The sequence below is a fragment of the Sceloporus occidentalis genome, unplaced genomic scaffold (genome assembly GCF_023333645.1).
Source record: "Sceloporus occidentalis isolate IW3139 unplaced genomic scaffold, rSceOcc1.0.p SCAF_1, whole genome shotgun sequence".
NCBI classification, from domain to species: domain Eukaryota; kingdom Metazoa; phylum Chordata; class Lepidosauria; order Squamata; family Phrynosomatidae; genus Sceloporus; species Sceloporus occidentalis.
This window is the reverse complement of record NW_028316981.1, coordinates 246,695,367-246,720,396: the sequence shown is the minus strand read 5'-3', so window position 1 is coordinate 246,720,396 and position 25,030 is coordinate 246,695,367. Positions and strand designations below refer to the sequence as shown.

The following is a 25,030-nucleotide window of genomic DNA, read 5'->3' as shown; positions in this document are numbered from 1 at the left end:
CCACTGGCAGCCTGTTTGGGAATTCAGCAGTGGCCAGCTCAGGACCATGGCAACTGGTCACCATGGTCCCAGAGCAATCAGGGCCAGAGCAACCTCTGGCTGTTCCTTTTGCTCTGTCTGCTTCACCCCTGGGACAGGCTATCGGGTTTATTATTCCCTGCAAGGCTTGTCATTTCCAGTGTGAGAAAAAGATGGGTGCTTTTTGGTCCAAGTTTCTGAATTTTGCACAAAATGTCTATGTGCAAAACTGGCTACTGTTCCTTTGAAGCAATGCTTGCATACACAGGAAACACACAGCAGCTGGTTAATTAATTTAAAAGACAGATGCTTCTGATTTTCAAAAGATCATTCAATAAAATAGCAGCTATTGTAATTTAGCTATGCAGTTTGTGTAGTTTATGCAAATTGTACAAAAATTCTTGTAAACATGAGACTGACTGAACATATCTTACTATCTTACTAGTGAGGAAAAGGTTTTTGCAGTTTCTTTTCTTATAAGTAAAAATGACAGGTCACTCAGACCGGTGTTTTTTCCAATATATATGTTTCTCATATGGCTTCCTTCCTTTTCATTAGCTGTTTTCTCTATAGGTCGTGTGTGTTGTTTGCTGTGAAGTTGGTTCCAACGTATGGCGACCCTATCACAAGGTTTTCTTGGGTGTTTGTCATTGCCATCCTCTGAGGCTGAAAAAGTGTGACTTGCCCAAGGTTACCCAGTGGGTTTCCATGGCTGAATGGGGATTCTAACCCTGGTCTCCAGAGTCACAGTACAACACTCAAACCACTATGCCACACTGGCTCTCTCCTCTCTAGGTTACTATGGGACAATCTACTCAGGATATTTCCTTGTTTTCTTGATGCACCGATATCAACAATAGTTGCTTTTCAGGTTTTTTAAAATGTGGTGTTGGACCTACCTTGGCTCCCCCTGCCCCCTGACTCTCTTGATGATCCTCCACCCCTTAAACCATGTCCTACTCAGCCTCCTCTACCACCTGTCACCTGGTATCAGGTACTTTTGGTCCATGGTGTGGAAGAGGGCACATCTTTCACTGTTGTCCCTGTCAAGCACCACTGCTTTCACAGTATTGGCAAAACTTTTTTGGATGAGGGTACTATCACCCTACACAAGATTAAACCATTAAATGGTTATTAATACTGTACACTAATATGAATTTTAAAATGATGAAAGTGGCTACTTTATAGAGATTGTGCAAACAGTATTTGAAGGCACCCAGCAATAACAATAAGCTATAGGAAGCACAAAATTGGGGTTTTTAACAAAGATATACTCCCCTCTCTCACACATATGGTGGAAGTTTCTATAAAAAATTGAAATGGATTAATAAGTATGTGATCTATGCCATTGTTCACACAACCCCTGTCAATAGATACTGGAAATCAATCTACTGTAACTTAATGTGAGAAATTGGGGAAAGTAGGGGAGGGAAGATTTGGAGAAAGAGAAGACATCCAAATTTACATTGCTGCCATCAATGCTACCACAGATGATATAGCCACTGAGGAAATGCATGGAAAAAAGAAACCATTCTAATTTTAATTGTTGGTCTTGTGGAATGAAAATATTTCTGTTGACATCGGGAATGTAGCATGGATGAGTGGAACAAGGTGTGCATGTTGGGGAATCTAAATAGGAAAATGGGAATGTCAATGCTAAAACAACACCCTGAAATGCAACAATTCACCAGTTCTATTTCCCTCTGACAACTGTGGATGAATATTTCCAGAAAGGGTGGAATTCTGGGTTTACAGCCACATAACAATTGCTGGCCAAGGTGGAAGGTGTAGTGATGAGGCAGCTGTGTGTTTCTATTTTTCAGTATGGCAGCTCCAGGCTGGCATAGCTGACAGGTTTATAGGGTATCATGTGGGACCAAAGCGGCTTTGTATTCAGTGGATCACAAGCCAGACCCTCCCCTGCCTGTAGAATACCCCATTCCAGACACTTTGGCCAGCAGACACATTTTCAACATGTCCAGTCTGACACAGTTTATTCTTCTAGCATGTTAAATCACAATAAAAATGTTAAGGAGTTAACATATTCATTGTGGTAAATGATTTGTTTTCTAGAACCATTTTCTACATCCAGCTAAGTTGACTCTGGTTTGTGAAATCTTTTACAGGTTGAATCTCCCTTATCTGGAATTCCAAAATCCGCAACATTTCAAAACCCAAAATTGCCCATATGGGTGGCTGAGATAGTGGCATCTTTGCTTTCTGATGGTTCAGTGTACATAAACTTTGGTTCATACTCCAAACTATTAAAAATATTGTATATAAAATTATCTTCAGGTTATGTGCATAAGGCTTATACAAAACATAAATGAAATTCATGTTTAGACTTGAGTCTCATCTCCAAGATATCTTATTATGTATATGCAAATATTCTAAAATCTGAAATCCAAAACACTTCCAGTCCTAAGAGAGATTTAACCTGTACCACAGTAAATCTTTGGTTTTTCTTGTGCCACCAGAATTTTTCAGGACTCCTGCCTTGATAGAGGGTCAAATATTTCACTGTTGTGGATCTTAGATTATGCAATACATGTATTGTTTCACAAAGAAAATTAATATCCAGATTAGTAGTATTACCTTCTGAAATGCTGGAAATGGTACTCATTGTAATCATGTCTTGCAAATCCTCCCTAAGTGGATTCAATGTTCTCATTATATTGCATTCAGTTACCTCAGACTGGAACGCACCCAAATACACGTCTCTGAATTAAGGAAAAGGAAAAAAAGCAGAATATAAATCTGTCATGCTTTCTGCAGGCTGGAATTCTATATGTGGGGTAATAATTGTTTCTGAATGTTATTTTGCAAAACCCAGCCAAGTTATTAACTATGAAGTTTGGCTTGCACCATATGTAATTATATCTGTGTAGCCTTTAGTATTTTGGAATGTGCCATAGAATGCAGTAGTAATTACTATCTCAACATGGTAGATGATTTAAATGTGTTATTTTATTTTATTATTTTTGGTGGACAACCTATCATGGGTTCAAGGTGATCTTTGTGATTTTTATATGTTGGATTTTTTCCAGTCTCTCAACATGATTTTGTTATAGCAAAATTTAAATGACACCCTTGAGTAACCCCTGGCAAGAAAGTATACAGTTGAGCCTACTTAAAAATAAACTGTTTAAGAAATAGTCCTGTGAAAAGAATAACTTTTTCTGTAAACCAGCCTTAACATATGTTAAATTAAAGTTAAACATTTTTAAAAGAATGAATTGTTTTAAAAGGAGTATCTGTGGAAAGAATAAACATAGCATCAGTGTAGAAACAAGCAAGGCCTTGGTATAAACCTTTTAGCTGTTTTTTAAAATATTTTAATTATTTAAAGAAGTCTAAGGAAATGCATACGACATACTGAGCAACAATATTATAAAAAAACTATTTGAAACTTTGTATGCTTCTCTACTCATGGATCCATGACTTCATGACTCAGGCTGTTTCAGTTGTACAATTCTGTTGAAGATATCAGTGAAGCGAGTTCTAGGTTAATAATTTAATTTTTGTGTTCAAATCATTAACTGCAATGTAGCCTTCAGACTGAATTCATAAGAGCTAAATGTAACACTGATGCCAATATTTTAAATAAAATTATTTCAGATGGATCATGTCTTCCACTACTCTCTTGATCTTGTTGTTGCCTGATGCTACTCCACCCTTCTGACTGTGACCACAATTCTAGCCAAAGAAAGCAGTTTTAAGGTCTTACAATTTCGCTGAAAAAGATTTAAATCCACACCAAACTCCCTCCCTTTTGAAATTAATAGGATTTTTTTTAAAAAAACTTAGCTTTGGCTAGAGTGTGACCTATATTCCCCACATATTTCTTGTACCAGTTAATGGGTATCTTGTGTTCAATTCCAAAGCTGTGCATTTTTCAACCACCTTTTGTGGCTACAGAATGTGGTGAGCCCAGCTATCGCCACAAAGTGGGCACCACTCCTGGTGAAGGAAATAACTAAAATCCACTCTTTCCCCACTATGTGATTAAGTCTGGGCCTTTTCTGGATCCTTGCCATTGCACAGTTTATTTGCATTTTTAAAGCACTAGGTAAATAGATTATACTTTGATTTCAAACAATGACTCCATCATGATATTGCACTGTTGATCCATATAAATCACTGTTATTTGGTTCAGAAAAGACAACGTCACAGTCTTTCTTATTTGGCACTATTCAGTTCTATATGGCAGAAGAAACATAAAATAATACACAGAGCTAAAACTTTGTTATTTTCTGTTCTGGAGTAAGTTTAATAGATGAAAATCCACAATGTTATATAAATTCTGCATTTTATAGCATTTCTATATATTAAGAAGAAAATTAAATGTATATTGTATTAATAACTTGGTATAAATAAAAATGGCATTATATGGGTTTGGAACACATATTCAGTATATATATTTTACTAATACTTTGCCTATACTTTGTCTTTACTCTAACAACTATAAATTAAAACTTCAGAAAGCATTATTATGTATCAAATGCATATTATTAGTACAATTACTTTGCAAAACAATTTTTAAATGGTTTGTACATTAAAATGAGTTTTGCAGAGCAAGTTCTTAAAATGGGAGATAGAGAGCAGAAGACCATGCACCAGGTAGACAGATTCAATCAGAGAGGACATGGCCCTAAATCTGCAGGAACTGGGCAGGGGTTATTGAGGATAGTGTCTTGGAGACAATTCATTCACAAGGTCACCAGAGGTTGAAGTTGACCTCAGGGCAGTCACCACTGATAAAAGTTTCATGAGGGACACTTGTAGCTTTTCTCAACAAAGACAGACAGACAGACAGACAGACAGTAGAGTGAGCATATATAAAGGTAAAGGTTTCCCCTTGGATAAGGTTGTGGTTGTGTCTGACTATGGGGGTGGCACTCATCTCCATTACTAAGCTGAAGAGCCACCATTGTCAAGGACAACTGCACAGAACCCTGTTACCCTCCCACCAAAGTGCTACCTATTTGTTTATTTGCACTTTTACATGCTTTCGAACTGCCAGGTTGGCAGAAGCTGGGACTAGTGAAGGATGCTCACTTAATCATGTGGCACCTGGGCCTCGATTTGTCGACCTGTTGATCTTGCATTCATCAGAGTCATCATATTAACCACTGAGTCACTGCATCCCTGAAGAGTATGTATATAGACTGGCAAATTTTTATCAATTTTGAGATTAGCTAATGTCCAACAATTTCATTTTCTTTCCAAAGCAGCAGATGTATGGAATTCTTGGAATTACATTTTGGCCAAAGACTTGTACTAGAGGCATGTGGGGTTATATTCTAATTTGTCTTGGTTTTTATTCTGTTCAAGATCTATACTAGAAACCAACAACACTTAATTTAAAAAGTTCTGTTGGTTTCTAGTATACAGTATCTCTTGAACAGAATGAAAACCAAGACAAGTTAGAATATATACATGTGTACAAAAAACTGGATAGTTTAACCTTGTAATGATCAGTGTAACATAATGCCTTATTATAAAAGTTTTTATGTTTAAAAATGTGCATTTTAGTTTTGTATTTAGTACTTATTGTTTAAATCTGTGCCTCATCTTTCAATAGTGAGGTAACTGAGGTTGTTGATCAGATGTTTAATGAAAGCATTTCAGTACATTTCCATTCTTCTCATTCCAAGTCCAGTTGAGCTCAGAGCATCATAAAATTTTCAGAGAAGCTTTTGTAGCCTAGGGGAAACTCAATTCCCAGAATTTGTAATGCAAAATTTCCTCAATGTGAGAGAAAAATACAGTTAACTATTATGCCTGTTAAGCTGTTTGTCAGTGGGGTAGGTAACAGAGAGTCCACTGGTGAAAGAAAAATAAATAAAATAAATAGAATAAAACTTTTATTTATATCCTGCTTTTCCATAATAAAACAACCAAAGCAGCTGTAGGGAATGTAGGGAACCATGTTAGCTTATTAGAAAATCTTTCAGCAGGAACATTAATACTATTACTACTAATAATTTATTAATATAAATTGAGGGGCTCAAAGCTATGTCCAAAGTTTCAGGATTAAATAAATGAAGAAAAATAGCAGTGGGGCAGTAAGAGGAGTTTATCAAATGGGAGGAATTTCTCTTAAATTCGAATGAAAAGAAAGTGAGGCCAGAATGCATTCACTTAAAGTTGCTAGTTTCGCGCAGTTACATGAATGTACATTGTGTTTGAACTGGCTTCTCATTGCCCGAAAATAGCATGCCATTGTCCAAATTTGCATGTGGCAGTCTATCATGCAATAATGTGAAACCACATGATTACGTTCAGACTGACTTCCCATTGCCCGAATTTGTGTGTAGTGGGTTATCACGCAATAACGTTAAACCCCATGATTGCGTTCAGATTGCCATAAAAAGGCAAGAAGAAATAGATTCCTAGAAGACTATAAAAACGGGAAATAGTTCAACATGTTTCAGCAAATGCTTTGGTCAAAACTAGTAATATGCACATGTGAAGTCGGGTGAGCCTTGCATGCATAAGTGAAAATATTTTAGAGACCACCTGAAAACTTCTCCCAAAATGTAACCAGGGATGTTTTATTTCCCCTTTCACCAGCCTCCACTTTTCTTATTATTTTCATTTTGGTGGCCAATATAACAGATCTATGTTTTTTAATATGCAGGTGGAAGTGGTGAGCCAGGATTATCTGCTCCCCTTTTTAATGTTTTGCTACTCACACATGCTTAGTAAGGGATTCTGAAAGTAGCTACTGTTTATCTTGCCTGTTGTAGCCAGGCAGACACAACTACAGTAACATTTGCTAGAAAACCATTCCATTCCTTTTTTACCTCATTTATTGCATAATTCACTGCAGACATGCTGTTGTAATCTGGCCTCAAAAGTTTGTGTTACTCCAGGGCCTCTTCACCATCTGCCCAGTGCAGATGCTGCTATAAGAAATCCAACTAGACCAAGCAAAAGGAGGAAAAGGGGGAATGGGCTTGTAGATAAATATTTTTTAATATAAAGGAACCACTGCTTTTCTTAGAATGAGTGGGAGTACTTATTCTTTTCTTTATTCATCCTGCCTCATCTTCTATTGTGACTGGCCATCTTCCAGGTTAATAGACTAATTGTCCAGTGAAAAATATCTGCAAATTTCAGAATAATTGCAAACGACAATGTTCAGACAAGTACAATCAAAGCAATATATTGAAAGTTGCAATACCCAGTTTCATACACAATGGCTGTCTTGATCTAATTCTTTGGTATTGTTGATCATCCTCTAGTGCAGGAATGGGCAACTGCAAACAGGACAAGGACTATTTTCACTTCCTGTGCCCACTTGGTGGGCCACATTGCCAGCTAGCTAAACATCCCCAAACAAGCCTGGTTTTTCTAAAATGGGAAGGTCTGGGGTCTTTGAGGGGCTACTGAGTGGCTCCCGTGGGTTGAACCAAGGGCCACCCCCTGCTGTAGTGAGAGTCATCAAAGACTTTGTATGGTTGGCTGAATTCTTTAGAATTTTAGAAAGAAATAGGTCATGCTTCAAACAGGAAGTTACTTGTTTCTACTACATGTTGACTTCTAAGGAGCCCTAGTGGCACAGTGGTTAAAAGCCAGTACTGCTGCCACAAGGTTGTGAGTTTGATCCTGCAGGACTCCAGGGTCAACTCAGCATTCCATCCTTTCTTGGGCCAGTAAAATGAGTACCCAACTTGTTGAGGGCTGTTGTCTTAGACACTATAAACCGCTTAGGGAGTGCTAGCTCACCGATAAGCAGTATAGAAATGTACTTGCTATTGTTATGATATTGCAGCCTCTGAAGGGACAAATGGATCCACTAAAAATATTCTAAATCACAAATTCTTAAATTTTATAAATAAAAATAAAATAAAATGTTGTGTTGTATTACTGATATTAACAAAATGGCACATGATAACAATGTGCAAAACACCACTGATTCTTGCTTTAAGTCCCTTAGCTAGCTAGATGATGTCAAACAAATAAGTTGTCTCATTAGTCATATCTATAGCGATACATTTTCAGCCCTTGTTTGGAAATGAAAGTAGGCTAAATTAAATACTGTTGCTTGAAGTCTGTTTTTATGTCCCTGGACTACCCCCATCAAAAAGGGCCTTTTCTTTCAAAAAGGGTCAATTCCCCCTCTTGGAAATGTTATTCACCTTTTGAATATGTTACAGGGCCCTCCAATACTATTTAATGTTAAAACCTCCACCTATTTTTCAAAACTAGAAAGGGAGTTCTGGTTTTGGCTTTGGAACACTTTTTTTTTGGGGGGGGCAATTTGTACAACCCCTGAAGTGCAGAAATTCTTGCCCCTGGTCCCTGGTTGTTGCCCACCTCTGCCTTTAAATGGATTGGGATGAATTATTTGAAGAATTGCTTATACTTACATCAGCTTTTCTGTGTATTAATAGTCATTTCTGAAATCTGGCTTGCATGCTGTTGTGTGAAAGCAGTAAGGATAGTGGCCACAAGGGAAAGAGGCTTAAGTAACCTTACATTTGTAGCACTGTCTTCTAATTGGAATTTCACCAGCTGCATCATTACAGATGTTTAAATGGACACTGAAAATGTTCACAATTTTTGTTAACTGTTGTTCTTTCACAGCTTTAACTTGATTGATGCTTTTCTAATGCTGGTTTATTTAATGATTTCTCATTTTATTAGGCTGAGTTTGTTCTTGTATGTTTTCAAGTAATTTACAAATTATGGTGACCCTAAGGTGTACCGATGATGGGGCTTTCTTGGCAAATTTTATGCAGAGGTTTGCCATTGCCTTCCCCTGAAGCTGAGAGAGTGTGACTTGCCCAAGATCACCCAGTGTATTTAATGGCAAAGCTAGGAATTGGTCTCCAGAGTGATAGTCCAACATTCAAACCATGATGCTACTCTGGCTCTCATTAAGCTAAGTACTGCTTAAAATATCACTGGCCTCTGCTATTTAATTTTTTTCTGTCTGGTTTTAGTTTTTATTATGATGTTTTGTATATATATTTTTTCTAAATAGGCTATATGTTTGTTTAAAAACAGTCTTAAATTCATGTATTTGTTTACTGTCACTAAGGCTCTTATCACACGGAGGGACATATGTTGCCAAAATGTTGCCGAACTGTTGCAGAGATGCTGAAGGTGGGATCATCCACCACAGTTCTAAAACATAATTGAGGTTTCCTGCTTTCTTTCCATTGCTGAAGCATGTGCGGAGACGCCAGGAGAAGCCATTTTTTGAATAACGGGATATCCCATTATTCAGAAAATGGCTTCGCCACGCATGCTTCAGCAACGGAATCTCTTTGCTTGCTGTATGCCAAAAAGAATAATATACAAAAAGTTATGTGAGAGAGGAAAATGATTGAGGGAGGAAGATGATATGTTTCCTCCCTTCCTAAAGTTATTAAAATGGGTACTGTACTTATTTTGTGGTAGGGTTTGGTGAGTTTGAGTTCTGTATCTCAATTTTGTTAAGGTGCATAAACCATGAGAACTAGTGAAAAAGAACAAAAGACCCCGAACATTTCCAGAGTACCATTTCTTTATCACTGGTCCTGATTGTTACCGACCCAAGTACTTGCCACTTATTTGGGGTTGGTAGAAATGATTATCAGGACAAAATTTAAATGACAAAGAGACATGACCCCCTCCCCTTATCATTTCAATTTATTTATTTATTTATTCAATCTGTATCCCACCTTTGACCTTGAATGGGCTGAATCATTTTAAAGGAAACCTGTTTCCCCTGCTTGTTGAGATGTCACTAGATGTAGTAATTTCTTAAGGCAGCAAATTTATTTCTCGTTGTCCATTAAACACATTTATGTTAACACTTGGATACATGCTCCTTACTCAAAATGAAGAGTTTCTTTTTATCTCCATTATTGTTTATCATTTTAAAGCACTCAAGGCTTTGCAATTATTTTTCTGAAGTTACACTCTGAGGCTGAGTTATAGTGATTTGTTCAAGGCCACCCAGTGAGGTTCCTGGTTGAGCAGGGATTTCAAACTGAACTTTCCATGTGAAAGCTCAGCACTGTGCAATACAGATGAGTTGGCAGGCCCTTCTCCTGCCTCGGCCCAGAAGATTTGAAAAGGCCTCCCTCCATCCTAACCACCACTACTGTGGCCTTTGAGGGAAAGAAGAGGCAATATCTGCTGGATGTATTTCCTTCCCCCACTGCCATTCCTTTTTCATTGTGTGTTGGTCTTATTTGGAATGTAAGTCAGAGGCTGCTCCCAGGCTGCACAATTAATGCAGTTTAACGCTACTTTAACTGTCACGGCTCCAACTTATGGAATCCTGGGACTTGTCATTTGTTGTGACACCACAGCTCAGACAGAGAAAAGTAAACATCTCAATATTTACAAATCCCAGAACTCTATAGCATTGAACCATGGCATTTAAAGTAGTGTCAAACTGCATTAATTTTGCTGTATAGATGCAGTCTGAGGGTAAGGAACTGTCAAATTAACAATTTGTAAGCCACTCTGGAAGCCTTTTTGATGAAGGGCAAATAGTAACAAACAAATAAAGGTGAAAAGCAGTAGAAATAAACAAGGTACCCCCTCCCCCTAAGAGTTGAGAATCTTCCTTCTGTGGAAAGATGAAGCACTAGCTGTTGTTTTTTTAAGTAAGAAGAAAAATGATGGTGGGGATATGACAGGGGTTTATGAACTTATGTATGTTGTAGAGAAAATGGATCAAGAGGACATTGCCCTCTTTCTTTCTTTAAACTGGAAGTTGTGAAAGGGTAGGTCAGTCCAATTAAGAACAGTTGTAGATACAAAGTAGACAAAAGAATGTGCTTGTTAACACAAAGTATAGGACTTGCTGCCACAAAACGATCACACTTCCATAAAACAAAAAGCCAGAATTTGACAGGATTTTGGCATTTGTTAGTTGTCAACTTAGCAAATATATTGGTTGCATTATTGTTCAAGTTCGTTAAACAAATTCATGGACAACAGACTTATAATGGATATTAGCCATAATAGCACAATAGTGTCTTTGTATCAAGATACAGTATGTCTCTGAATATCAGGTTTCAGATGGGTGAGGGGAAGGAAGGTAGCTGGGGCAAACAATAGGAAAGGATTAGTGCTTCCTATTCTGTTTATAGTTCTCTAGAAATATCTGGCCACTATTGGTAGCCAGATTCTGGCTTAGACAGGTCTTTGGTGTAATCCAGCAAATATCTTATTACATTTGTATTATAATTAATGATGAGAGTGTATGTAAATAACTTTTTTGATAAAACTTCTGGTTGTTGTTTTAAACTGTATTTTACAAATGTACATTTTGTATTAGGGAATTACCAGAAGTGCAGTGCTGATCTTGGAAGTTGAATTCTTGACTATAACTGCCCAAACCCTCCAGCCAACATGAGGACTGCAGGCCACACTGGCTGGAGAATTCTGGGAGTTGTTGTCCAAGTAACTTCTTTAGCTCTAGTATAATATAGCTTGGTATATTAATCTTATCTAAGAATTGGTTAGGGACTATCTTGGCTAAAAATTACTTTCATTATTTTAGTTAATTTAAAATTGCATATTCCAGAGAAGTAGCTATGTCAGTTGGAGAGGGAAGACAGAGAGTCCTCTGGCAACTAACAAAGCAAAACAAAACGAGTCATAACCTACTTGATCAGTTGGATATTCAACTAGGGGGTTAATTTCTTTTTCAGTATCAAATATACTTTACCTTTCCTCCTATACAGACATAATTTATTTGTATGAAAACCAAGTGCATTTCAAACTGAAACATCTGACATCTCTTTCTGCTAGCACTATGTGAATTTCAGAACACATTACTCACATTTACGTTACCAACCTTCTTGGAGGAAAAAAAGCACCCGTGCTCAGTGGTTTAACTACACAGGATGTCACCTGGTGTGGGGACAGGGCTTCACTGCCACATGCTGCTCTACCCATGAGCATATGGCAGGGAGGTGGGGTTGCACTCTTCTGAGGTGTTACCTGGTGTGTTACTCATCTCCTGCACCTCTCCAGTGATGCCATTGTTTGTACTACATCACCCCTTGATGTTTTTGTTATGTGCCATCAAACTGGCTTTGGCTTGGTCCCACAGCATGATTCTATGATCTACTTCTGGCAGATATTGGCTATAGAGTTGTACTGGAGGACCTGGAGATTCCTAGAGAGATACTCTCTCAGGTAAAGAGAATGTTTTTTTATTTGTGGTTTTTCCACATTCATGGGGCCCCTTCACCTCTCACCCCAGCAAATGTGGAGGGAGCACTATAAATGACATTTTAGTGTTTTGAAAGAAAAACACCAGGGTAAGCAGGAGAAGCAACTTTCCCAAAAGGGTAGGTGCAGCATTATCATTAATATTAACCTGCTGTTGCAGCAATTCTTAGAATATATTAAGGCTTTATTTCAATTCATTCTGTACATGGCATGATGGAGCCATGCATTAAGTAATATACCATATCTGTTGCTTTTGTTTTCCCCTGCAGATGGGTTTTTTGCAGATGAATGACGACTTCATATTTATTGAACCACTCAATCACACATTGGCTGTGACAGGTCATGCACATCGGGTATACAGACGTAAAAGGTCCATACATGAGAGAGCCACTGAAAAGCCCACTTCTCATAGTCAGTACTGTGGTGTTCTTACTGGTAATGTAAACTCCATTAAAATATTTTTGATGCAATAGGCACTCTTTGTAAATCTTCACCTTTGGTGACTGTTAAATTGCCTGAGTCCAAGTAGTTAAAGTGGCAAATACCTCGATCCTGTAGACTTTCGATTGAAGTAATTGTCATTAGGAGAGATAGATAGTAGATAGGGGTGTCACACCAGGCATACTTCACTTGAAATTAATTTTCAGTGAAATGAGTGAGGATTGCTTCCAAGTGTATGGGACTGCTGCCTCCATTTAAAACCAGTGGACAGGAACCCTGCTACACAGAAAGGAGCAAATATGTTTAGATGTGATGTGCTTGGATTCTTAAAAGGCAAGCCACAAATAATGCTCCCAAGTCCCTTTTGGATGAAATTTCTGTCTCTTCTGCTATGACAACTAATGTCTTTTTGGTTTTCTTTGTTCTTGTCTGCTTTTCCTTTTTGAAGCTTGAATGCTGTGTTTGCCAGTAAAGACAAACTGAGCTGTGCTTACTTCTTTTTTTAAAGTTAATTAAGAAGATTGTGCTAGTTGGATAGCTGGGTTGCTGATACTTATCTTGTTGACAGCCTCTGCAGGCTAAACAGAATAAAGGTGATTAGACTTATAAGTAAAATATAAAGTTTACAAGTCAGTCTCAACCATGGAAAATGCAGTCATTTTAAGTGCTATTATTGTTGGTTTTGAAATGTGATCTAAATGAAGCTGATAGCAAGCTATGTACTTTATCTTCCTTAGCACTACCTTCATTGTGGATGAAATTCTGGGGATAAAAAGATGAAATCCAATTTTCTCTTCCTCTCCTAGGTTTTCAAATTGATAGGGATAGCTATAAACAAATTACATTGACTTGTCTCTGAAACCTCGCCTTAGGAAATTTAAAAATGTTTGCCCTTTCATTCTTTTTACCAAAAGTAAATAGTCATTTTACATTTCTTCATTTGTTTGACTCATAATAACATGTGAAACACTGCAGTAAGGTATCATTAGGAACTTTTATTGTTTTTTATTGTTTTGTTCTGTATGCCTCCCCCCTCCTCCTGCACAAACACAACCTTCCTTGTTTTTCTCTCTCGTCTGTGTGGTCTGGCATTGCACTTACTCTATATGCTTTGGTTGCACTTAAAGAGGTTATTCAGTTTGCAGGAATTCCCACTGAGAGACCACGGGGAAATAGAGCAATTTTGAACAGAGAATGTTGCTGGAATGAATAATCTCCTGAAATGAAAGAAAACTATTAAATGTGACAGTTGTGTACATAATAACCTTTTTGTTGAAAAATATTTTTGAAAACAGCAACAACAGTGCAAGTATACCAGATACACCACCATCAGTGGAGTCGAAGAAAGAATGTAGCAAAAGTATTTTCTTTTATCATAAAAATATATTTATTAGGTTTAACCAGCATTCTCTCTCCTCACCTCTCTTTTTTAGTAAATTAAAAAACAATTCTGATTCTCAAAGGCTTTCATGGCCGGCATCCATAGTTTTTTGTGGTTTTTTCAGGCTATGTGGCCATGTTCTAGAAGAGTTTATTCCTGACATTTCGCCGGCATCTGTGGCTGGCATCTTCAGATAATCTCTCTGAATAAACTCTTCTAGAACATGGCCACATAACCCGAAAAACCCACAAAAAACTAATTCTCATTCTTTTACGCCTTCAGAATTCAGAGAAGGAAAACTGAGAAAGGATTGCATTATATTTCATTAATAACTTTTTCTCCATTCTGAAAAAAATCCTGTTCATATTCATGTATATAAATACATTTAACTGTTTTTTTGAAAGAAATTGTTGTTGTCTGATTGTTTTTTACATACAAAAGGAAAATAAAGGTGACTGCTTCAGAATCCACAAACAAATGTAGAGTATACCAACTATAGGTGCTATGTATCTGCAATATGCGAAGCGGCTTTCCATGTAATTTTATTTGATGTCATACATTGAGGATATGGAAATGCAGAGTTGTGATTGCATCAAGCAGTTATGGTCCTGTGCTGTAATGGTTCTGTTGTTGGACTACAGCTCTCAAAAGCTCTTGTCTGCAGAGGCAGTGGCCAAGACTACTGAGAGCTGAGGTTCATAAACATCTGGGGACTCAAGTCTGGGAACCATTGCTGTAGTATGTGTGTATGTTACATCTCTAACATATGTATGCTTCTAAATATGTAAAGTAACACATAAGCTGTATTAAATTGTGTCTTTTTAAAAACAAATGTTGATTAGAATGAGCAGGGAAGCCAATTCTAGTGTAAAGATGTACTGGATTTTTTTCTATAATATAAAAGCAACCTCTTAGCGATGGGAAGGTGTGTGTCTGCAGTGGCTCTCCTTGAACTTATCCTCAACTGTAATTTCTTCTGAAATTCAGTGATGACTATGGTGCAGACAATATTCTCCAATATCATAGAGCTCTAGGAAAGTAAGAATGGTGCATATCACAGGCTTCCAGTTCAGCCAAAGACAGGACATCATGATGAAAGCAACTCTTTTGACAGTTCCACTTTGTGGGTAGGAGGTGGACGTTGATTAAGGGCACCAGTTCAGGAGTAGCAATTTATCTCAGTCTTGGCTGCAAAGTAAGTTTTGGGTTGAGCTGCTCACAATTAATGTTAATACTTCACAAAATTTCTTCTCAAAGGAAGCAACAGGTAATTGTAACAATTTTTTTCCTGCTGTAAGAAAGTTTTCAAAAAGTATAGTTTTCAGTGCATATTCATAAATCAGGACTTATTCTGTGTGAAATTTGCATGTGCTTATGCAAAGGGAACTTGCAGCACCTTTGAGACTGTGTGAAAGAATTTGTAGCATGAGTTTTCATAGACTAGATCTACTTTTTCAGAGGCATGAAATGAACTGGTGCCCAGGAAGGACCTTTATAGACCTTCCTGGGCACCAGTTCACTCTATGCATCTGAAGAAGTAGACCATACTACCATTCCAAGCAGAAGGGAAGGCATGAAAGGGAAGCTAAATGTAGTGTCTGCTACTCCTTTACATCTTCATCTGACCTCATTGTTTTGGCATCCTCAGCATGTGAGAAGGGAAGTTTGGAGAATGTCTCTCTCCCTTACTTAATCACAGAAGGCCTCACTGAAGTCGTCTTATCTGGGGAACCAGCAAAGGAGATTCAGATTGTTGGAGGGAGGAATTAGATTTCAGAAGAGAAGGGTTTTCTAAGAAAGATGCACATAAATTGCTAGTGCTTCTGTCAAATGACATGCTGTTTAATCTTAAATTAGGTGACTTAAGATTCTGTGTGTAGATATCTGTACTCCTACAACCACTAGTAAGGATTAGAATTCAAAGATACAGCGGTGTTAATCTGTAGAATCAGTATGTAGAGAGGTCTTGTAGCACCTTTGAGACTAACTGAAAGAAAAGAAGTTGGCAGTATGAGCTTTTGTAGAGTTCAGTCTACCTCCTCATTGGAAAGAGAAACAGCAGAATTGGAATTCATCTATAAACAACAGTCCCTTAGCAATGGACTGAACAGGGATAATGGTTTCCTGACTCACTACACACATTTCAACACTGTGACCCCATCCTCGGGGTGGGGGGCATTCTACACTCATCTATTCTTCCCATCTACAGGTTAGTTTCCAAAGCCAAACTAGTCTTGCCTCTTCATTTCTATACACATTGGCCAGTTCCCAATGTCTTTGTTCACTAATGAACATAATTAAAACTGGATTTGCTACTTCATTTCATACACAAATGATTGTGAATTTGAATTGACATTCTCACATACCAATGGCACATATATGTCTGCCCCTGGTTTCCACTCCACTAAATGCATCTGAGAAAGTACTCTTGGGGTTTGGTTCCACGATCCCCTGTGGATAACAAAATCCCTGGATGCTCAAGTCCCATTAAATATAATGACATAGCAAAATGATGTCCCTTATAAAAAAATGGAAAGTCAAGGTTTGATATTTGAAATGTATACTTTTTTTTGAACATTTTCAAACCATGGATGCTTGAATACGCGTATAAAAAATCTGTGTATAAGAAGGGTGACTGTAGACTGAAGTCTACGAAAGCTCATGCTGCCAACTTCTTTCTTTCAATTAGTCTCGAAGGTGCTACAAGATGTCTCTATATACTGATTCTACAGATTAACATGGCTATATTTTTGAATTCTAGAGTATACATTAAGTTAAGTGTCTGTTCTGCTCTGTATGCAGAAGATTCTAGATTCAGTACCCAGTAGGGTGTGGGGTTTCAAGAAGAGGCTCCATCCTAAAACTTTGGAGAGGTGTCCATCTGTTTAGATAATACTGATCTAGATGAAACAGTGGTTTGTATATGGCAGCTTTGTATGTTCATATGTTTGTTTCCTGTTTCTATTGCAGAGAAAAGAAGAGCCAAAGGTCAAAGGGGACCAGAGAGTGTACGAGGAAAGAGATATTCCTATAAATTACCTCAAGAATATAATGTGGAGACTGTAGTCGTTGCAGATCCAGCTATGGTTTCATATCATGGAGCAGATGCAGCAAGAAGATTTATTCTAACAATTCTAAACATGGTAAGGAAATTTGGAACTTACCAGTAAGAGAATAAATTGACACTAACTACCACTAACTTTTACTCTTATGATAGAATTGATATCTCAGTGTGTCATTCTCACAGGGATATCCTTTTCAACCCTTGTCAGCGACATTTGACACAGGTAGATTTTAAGCTATATCAGCTTGTCTTTTCCCCACTGCTGCTTCATAATGTTAGTTTGTTTTGATAGTCCTTGTATAGTTGGAAACATCCCTTCCCCACATCAAAAAACTAGAACTTTGTGTGGTGTAATGTGAACATGATGTAATTTTGACAAAGAAATATAGGCCTGAACAGACAGGCCAAAATAAAGCTGCTTCGGGTGAATTTGGAGGTATGCTGTTTAAATGACACATGCATCTTAAGAGGCCAGAAGTTGTGCCAAACCTGCACTTCAGTCCTTAGGATTGGAGTGTGGCTTTGGTGTGGCTTCTGGCCTCTTAGGACACATGCGCCATTTAAAAAGAATACTTCCAAAGTGGTCCAAAGCAGCTTTATTTCAGCCTGGTTCGGGCCCATAATGTGCATATACAAATTAGATAGCTACCAAATAAATGAGGAAACTGTTCCAAGCATACAGAAATTCAGTATTTATGTGAGCTCCTGCAGGATCACATTGTAACTTATCAGATCACAAAATTATATGTTTCTGTTCTTATCAACCTATGATTTTAAATTTTGTAGAAGTATTTTAAGTCTTTTATTCTTTCCTTCTTGTTTTTAGGTGTTTAACCTTTTCCAACACAAGAGCCTTGGAGTTCAAGTGAACCTTCGAGTGACTAAGCTTGTTCTGCTTCATGAGACTCCAGTAAGAAAGTACTGCATTTATCTTTTCCATGTAAAGATTTTAGAGTAAACAGTACATATAAAGGATGTGCAGTAAACAATACTTACAAGGAATATGCAGCACTTGCTGATATAATTTAGGGCAGAGACAAAAGGGGAAGTATGTACGTACAGTGCTGTGTAAATTTACAGCACTATATAAATAAAGCTTAATAATAATAATAATAATAATAATAATAATAATAATAAATAAGTACATTAAGCAGCAGAAAGCACCCCTCTACTTTTAGTGATTGGTTCGTGCCTCTAAACAAGAAAAAGTGTGGCTGCACTCTCTTTGGTTCCCAACAAGTACTTGAAATGCTTGCTTTGGAATAAATCAATTTCCCACCTTTTTGTTTTCCATACCAGAACTTTTTATGCCCATACATTATTTTTCAATTGCTCTCCATTTTTTCAGTTGCTTCCCAGCTATTCTACTGCTGGGTTTTGCTGCCTAGTAATGGAACCATGTGATGGATTTCTTTCAATCCTCCTCCTCCTTCTTTCTAGGTCTTTCTGTCTTCTAGAATCTGTCAGAGGCAGAGCCATCAATACTTAGAAATTAAAAAGGAATGACACCTAATGAGTTAATAATTCAGTGATTTAGGCAAAAAGTTCTTGCCAAGTGCTGTTCCCAGTACACTTTCTTCTTGGTACCAGGGTTGTCAACAGCATTTAGTATTTACATTTCTATACCATTTCATAGTGAACTCAGCACTCTTGAAGTGGTTTACAATCTGTAAGCCAATTGCCCCCAACAAGCTGGGTACTAATTTTACCAACCTATGAAGGCTGAATCTTGGAGCCCTGGGAATGAACTCAAAATCTTGTGGTTGCAGTACTAGCATTTAACCACTGTGCCACCATGGCTCCTGGTGTCGATAGTGCTTCATTTCTAAATTAACTTCATTTTTTTCCCATTGGTGTCACAATGGAGAGAAATTAGACTTTTTCTTAGAAAGACTATGGGCCGAAATAGATGGCCAGAAAGGGCAGCTTGGACCCCCCTTCTTAAGGTGGATTGTGGCCCCAGCAACCGCATGCCACGGCCCCAATCCACCTTGAAGCTGCCTGAAAAATGAGCAGGAAAACCAGCTTTTACACCCTACAGCAGCTTGAAGCTGGCTGCAAGGCACTCCAGCAGCGTATAGCATATAAACGCTGGGGCGCCAGAGGGTCTTGAAGCTGCCCATATGTAAATAGCTGGGTGGCTTCAAGATGTCTTGGGGGTTTGTGGCATATAAATGCCACACCCCCAAAACATTAGGAAATCAGCTTTTAGAGCTAGTCTGTTCTGGCTCTCTGGATTTGAAATAAAGAAATTGTGTGAGTTATAATCATGAAAATATTCCAAAGCATTGTGACAAGCACTGTCAGCACATTGTCTGAGGTGTGCTGTGCCAAGGTGCTTAACCCTGCTCAGATCATGGGCTAGTGGTGGTAATAAGTAAAGTCATGTGTGAGGGCTTGACTATGACAATGGTAAAGATGGCTATGCTTTTTTATTGTTTATTTATTGTTTATGTTACTGTTACTGATTTGCTGTTCCCCACTTTGATCCTCAAATAGGGAGAGGCGGGATACAAATAAAATAATAATAATAATAATAATAATAATAATAATAATAATAATTATGGCTATGAACTTTTGGTATAGCCCTACTTAAATTGCCTTGCTATAATATTCTAATTCTGCCTCATGCCCAAATTTTGTTCTTCTTTGTGTAAATTATTTTACAGACCACCATTCCGTTCTGAACTGTGCATACCTTTGAGAACATAAATTATGTTTTCAGTTCTGAGTAGGCTTTGTGTGATAGTTCAGTATCAGGTGTGGGATTAGTAAGGCAATGCTAGTAAGATAATGAATATGTTTATTTTTGAAACAAACAGCATTATTGCATAAATGTACAATGGATTTCCAATCATATTATTTTAAAGTTAATGGTAATGGACATGCACATTAATCTCTCCACTTGTTTGAAATATGTAATTTACCTCAAAAACAATTCAGACCTATTTGTGGAAATTGCCTGAAGTAATGAAAAATATGTCGACAATCAAACATTTTATTTTTACTGTGAGGTATGAAGGAAAGCATTGTCATGGAAAATATTTTTTTGAAAAAATATACCAAGATATTGATGTATAGTGGTGTGAGCCAGTGTGGCACTGTGATTTGAATATTGGACTACGACTCTGGAGACCAGGGTTTGATTCCCATCTTGGCTATGAAATCTGTTGGGTGACCTTGAGCAAGTCACATGCTTTCAACCTCAGGAGAAGGCAATCGAACAAAGCTTTCCAAGAAAACTCCATGATAGCTTTGCCTTTAGGTTGTCATAAGTCAGAAATGACTTGAAGGTACAGTGCGCCCACGTCATATGTGGCTTTCAGCTTACACTGAAAGCCATGCGGGAACGTGCGGGGTGCAAGGGGTGACACGTCCCATTTGGATTAATGAGGTGTGCACCCATGCACTGCCACACCACCACGCCACCACATACATGAGCCCCATTCATTTAAATAGGGCTTCAGCATGCTCAGTATTTGCTTTACGCAGGGGAGTCCGGAATGGATCCCCCGCATAAAGCAAGGGCGCACGTACATAATATAGAGGTATATAGCAACTGGATTTTTTAAAAATACTATATAGAGATAAGTTCTCTGTTACTATATTTTTGGGAACATTTTCTTATATGCTATGCAGATACCTCCATCTAAACTAAATATTGCATTTTTTCAGACAGATATGTATATTGGACATCATGGTGAAAAAATGCTGGAGAGTTTTTGCAAATGGCAACATGAAGAATTTGGTAAGAAAAATGACATCCATTTAGAGATGTCAACAAGCTGGGGTGAAGATGTGTCACCAGTCGATGCAGCCATATTAATCACCAGGTAAAGTACAAGTATTAATTTTCTTATACTAAGGATAGTGAGCTTGATGCAGACTGTCTTGTTGTCAATCAGTAATGGAAATTTCTGAAGCAAAAATAAAGAAAGAAAGCAGATATGAAAGGGAACATAACTGAAAAACTTAGATGGAAGACAATTTAATATACTGTAACTTTTCCTCAGAGGTGAATTGTAACAGGTCTTCCAAAGTATCTTGTACAGTCGGCCCTTCTTATACACGGATGTTTTATACACGGTTTCAAGCATCCACGGTTTGAAAATGTTCAAAAAAAGTATAAATTTCAAATATCAAACCTTGATTTTCCAATTTTTATAAGGGACACCATTTTGCTATGTCATTATATTTAATGGGACTTGAACATCCACGGATTTTGTTATCCAAAGGGGATCTTGGAAGCAAACCCCAGCGTATAACATGGGTCCACTGTACAACATTTATTTATTTATTTTTTTAAAAAAAGAACTGGCTCAGATCCTTGTCATTTTGTAATACATTTGTAATATCTTATGCAAGACCACCTAATGGGAGTTTGTGTAAAGGCTGTGCTTGTTGGCTAGCCCTGGCCCTTACAGGACTCTGGCAGCTTGGACCTAGTCCTGCAAAGACTTTGGCAACAGGACTCTAGCAGCCAGAAAGCCCATCCTGCAGCGACTTACACAGGTGGACCCATACAGTAGCCTAGAGATAATTTCAGATTGATTTAAAATGCTGTAATAAGTTACTCTAATTTTTGGCTTGTTAATATTTCTTATTATGTTAACTTGTAATTGCTGCTTGCTTTATGAATAAATGTTAATAGAAGTAAAAGTATAAAATACAGTTTGAATAGCTAGCTTGAGTTCTATAAAAATTTTCTAAATGAAATAAGTGTACAAAGTTTCTTATATAATTTCCCTCTGCTGTTATTTCTTTGTCATTTGCTGTGTTGTCCCTCTTTACATTAACTGCCTACTGTATTTTATTTGTATTTTTAAAAGAGGTTCCTGTATAATAGTAAGCTTTATCTTGAGTAGCTGGATATTTAAGTTTTGCATTGCCCCAAGGACCTCTTCTAGTGCTGTATTTAATAGGTTTAAAAATTTATGAGTAAAGTATAATTTATGGAAATGACAGAGTCATAGTTGCCCATTCTTGCCTCAGATTCTTTTCTGCCATTAGTCACCTCATTTAAGCTTTAGAAATCTGTCATAAATCTCTTAAAAATTATAGTGCACTCCTGCTTGAATAAAGGTCTCTTATTCCCTCTTTAAACTTGGTAAATCTCTTGTGAAAGATATATAGTAGAGAAGACTTAGGTGTAGTCCTATTGTAGGCTCCAGATTTCACAGGTGAGATTATTTTAGAGAAATACTCGATACACTATTAAATGAAGCAAAACAGCAGAATAATCTATAAATTAAGGTAAAACTTTACAAAATTTAAATAGATATTAAAATCTCCCAAATTCCCCTCTAGCAATAGTTTCAATTTTGAAAAAAAATTAATGGAACTTGGTGTATGACTATGTATTCATGAGAGAAAGAAAGAAGGATTGCTGAGACCATAACCTAAACCAGGGGCAGGAGTCATGCAATTCTCCAGAAGTTGTTGGACTTCAAGTCCTAGCATGCTTCATCATTGACTGTGTTGGTTAGGGTTAAGGGATCCATGATCACAATCCCTGACCAAAGCAAACATTAGTCATACTTAGAGGAACAGCACTGAAATGAAAAGGATGTGTTGGTATGTGACTATACTTCAAAAATAGTGCAATTTGACCCTGCTTTATTAGCCATGGCTCCATATTATGGAATTCTTAGATTTGTAATTTTTGAGTTATTTAGCTTTCCCTATCAGAGTGCTTTGATGCCCCAAAAATGACAAATCCCAGGATTCCACAGAATGGAACTTGGACTGTTAAAGCAGTGTCAAACTGTTTTATTTCTGCAGTGGAGATGTAGCTTTAGTCACAACTAACACATTTCCTTGAACACAATTTAGTGGGCTTCTTCTAGATAAGATATGCATTGAATTTATCTCAGTATTTCAAGAACGTGAATGTGAAATAATGTTAAATCAGTGAGGCTAACAGTGCAGTCTTATATAAGTCAGTTTTAGAAGTAGGTCTGATTGAGTTTTTGTGGAGCTTATTCCCAGATAAGTGATTAGATGTTTTCTATTTAATCATGTTTTGTTGTTTTCAATAAAAATCTTGGACAGTGTCTTTTCTGTTTTATATTATCCAAATTTCTGAATAAAGTGGGATCTAGGACAAGAAGAGTTGATGATGACTATTGTGCTTCAAGCCAGACATGCTTAATATAAGACTAGTGTCTTCCATTAGGCAATATGCACAGGGTTGCATAGCTTCTGTAGCAACTGTAATGTGCAATTATGAATCATCCTAAATTTAAGGTTTAATATCTCTCTCATGCCTAGACATGTAGCCTTCAGATTTCCAAATATTTTATGAAATAGATTATAAAAAGGAGTCTAGCATTTTACTGAAAAAGGACTATAATTTTTAATTTATTATTTAAGAAATTTTATTGTTTAGCATTACTATCTTTATGTCTGTCATAATGGCTCAATGCTAGGAAATTCTGGGATTTGTAGTTTTTGAGCTGTTTAGACTTCTCTGTCAGAGATTTCTGATGCCCCAACAAATGGCAAATCCAGGATTCCATAGAATGGAGCTTGGGCTGTTAAAGCAGTGTCAAACTACTGGCATATGTGCTGATGATAAATACCTAGTGGTTCGAGATAGTTATGAGACAGAAAATGCCCACTTAGGAGTTAAGAAAAATCCATTGCCGAATTTGGCATCCTCCATATGCTGTAAATTTAGGGACAGGAAATAACAAAACCAGTGATGCTGTCTTTGAAAGAGGAGGTGGAGGAAGAATGCTCAAGGCTACTCAGATTTCTATCAGATGGAGCTCCATTACAGCACTTGTGTACCTTCTGTACTAGAAAATGTATTTATAAGAAAATCAGTCAACCTATCTCAAAGAGCAATATCTTGAACCTCTTTTGTAGAAATGTTAGGAGTCAAGAAACTAAAAGGTTGCTCATGATGGAGGTGAGCTTTGGATGACAGAGTGAAATGGTTAGGGCTGGATAGATGAAGTGAAAAATGAGGGCAAGGGGGGAAGAGCTAGGGATGGTTAAGCCTGACGTGCTTTTGAGGCATTTCATTCCTTTTTGTATCATATCTTCCAATTGCAGTTATCTATTTAGTTACATACACTTGTATCCTGTCAATGTAATGATTAGATTTTGGAAATGAAATTTGAAATGCATGTTAGCACACACATTTAAATATATTTTTAGGGTTTCTACTATGTTTGGTACTCTTGGTCTACCGAGGTTTTAAGAAAGTTGAAAGTGATTCCAACATTTTCTCATAATACCAAAGGATTTGAAGAACAGTTATTTCAGTAGTGATGCAATGTATATTTAAGATTCAAAGGCTACAATCCTCCTACATACCTCTGTTGAAATGAGCAAACAAATAAATAATGAAACATTTATAGGTTTATCTAGAGTATCACAAACTTTTATTGGGTAGTCTATTCTCAAAGGAATATATCTTTATTCTTGGAAATTAGGGAGTGTTTTACATTTCTTTCAATGCAAACAGGATGCAAGTACATTTCACTCTTGCCAAAACATAACAGTTCTATTTCCCCAAACTCTCATAATTAAACATTTGGAAGTATATCTCAACCAAGATAAAATTCAGCCAAAACAAAAATCTGCATGTAATCTAACATACTGGGTTTTATAAATATAAATCTTGAAGTTTTTACAAACTACATTTTTGTGGTTTTATATTGAATATTTGTTATCTTATTCTTGAAATATGTGTTGATATTAATATCAGTAATAGGTATGTGTTCCTGAGACTCCAGGCTTTTTCCAGACTTGGATGGACAATATTGCTAAGGAATGTGAAGAATATTTGTAAATATTGCCATCTTTAATGAAATAATGATGCCATAACACTGGTTAAACCTCACCTAGGAGAAGGTGAACAGCCTCAAGATTCTTCACACTTCAGACTGGAGAAAAATCATTTGTGCAAATATAAACATAGTTTC

At 37.1% G+C, this 25,030-nt stretch overlaps 1 protein-coding gene across 1 annotated transcript in view; it reads left to right on the top strand.

Annotated features, from left to right (window-relative positions):
• ADAMTS19 (ADAM metallopeptidase with thrombospondin type 1 motif 19) overlaps window positions 1–25,030 on the top strand; it is a 151,904-nt gene that overhangs the window by 27,991 nt on the left and 98,883 nt on the right. The window contains exons 3-6 of the mRNA XM_089512177.1: window positions 12,480–12,645; window positions 17,003–17,175; window positions 17,923–18,006; window positions 20,772–20,929. Of these exons, the coding sequence (XP_089368303.1) occupies window positions 12,480–12,645; window positions 17,003–17,175; window positions 17,923–18,006; window positions 20,772–20,929 (581 nt within the window). The remainder of the gene's footprint in view (window positions 1–12,479; window positions 12,646–17,002; window positions 17,176–17,922; window positions 18,007–20,771; window positions 20,930–25,030) is intronic.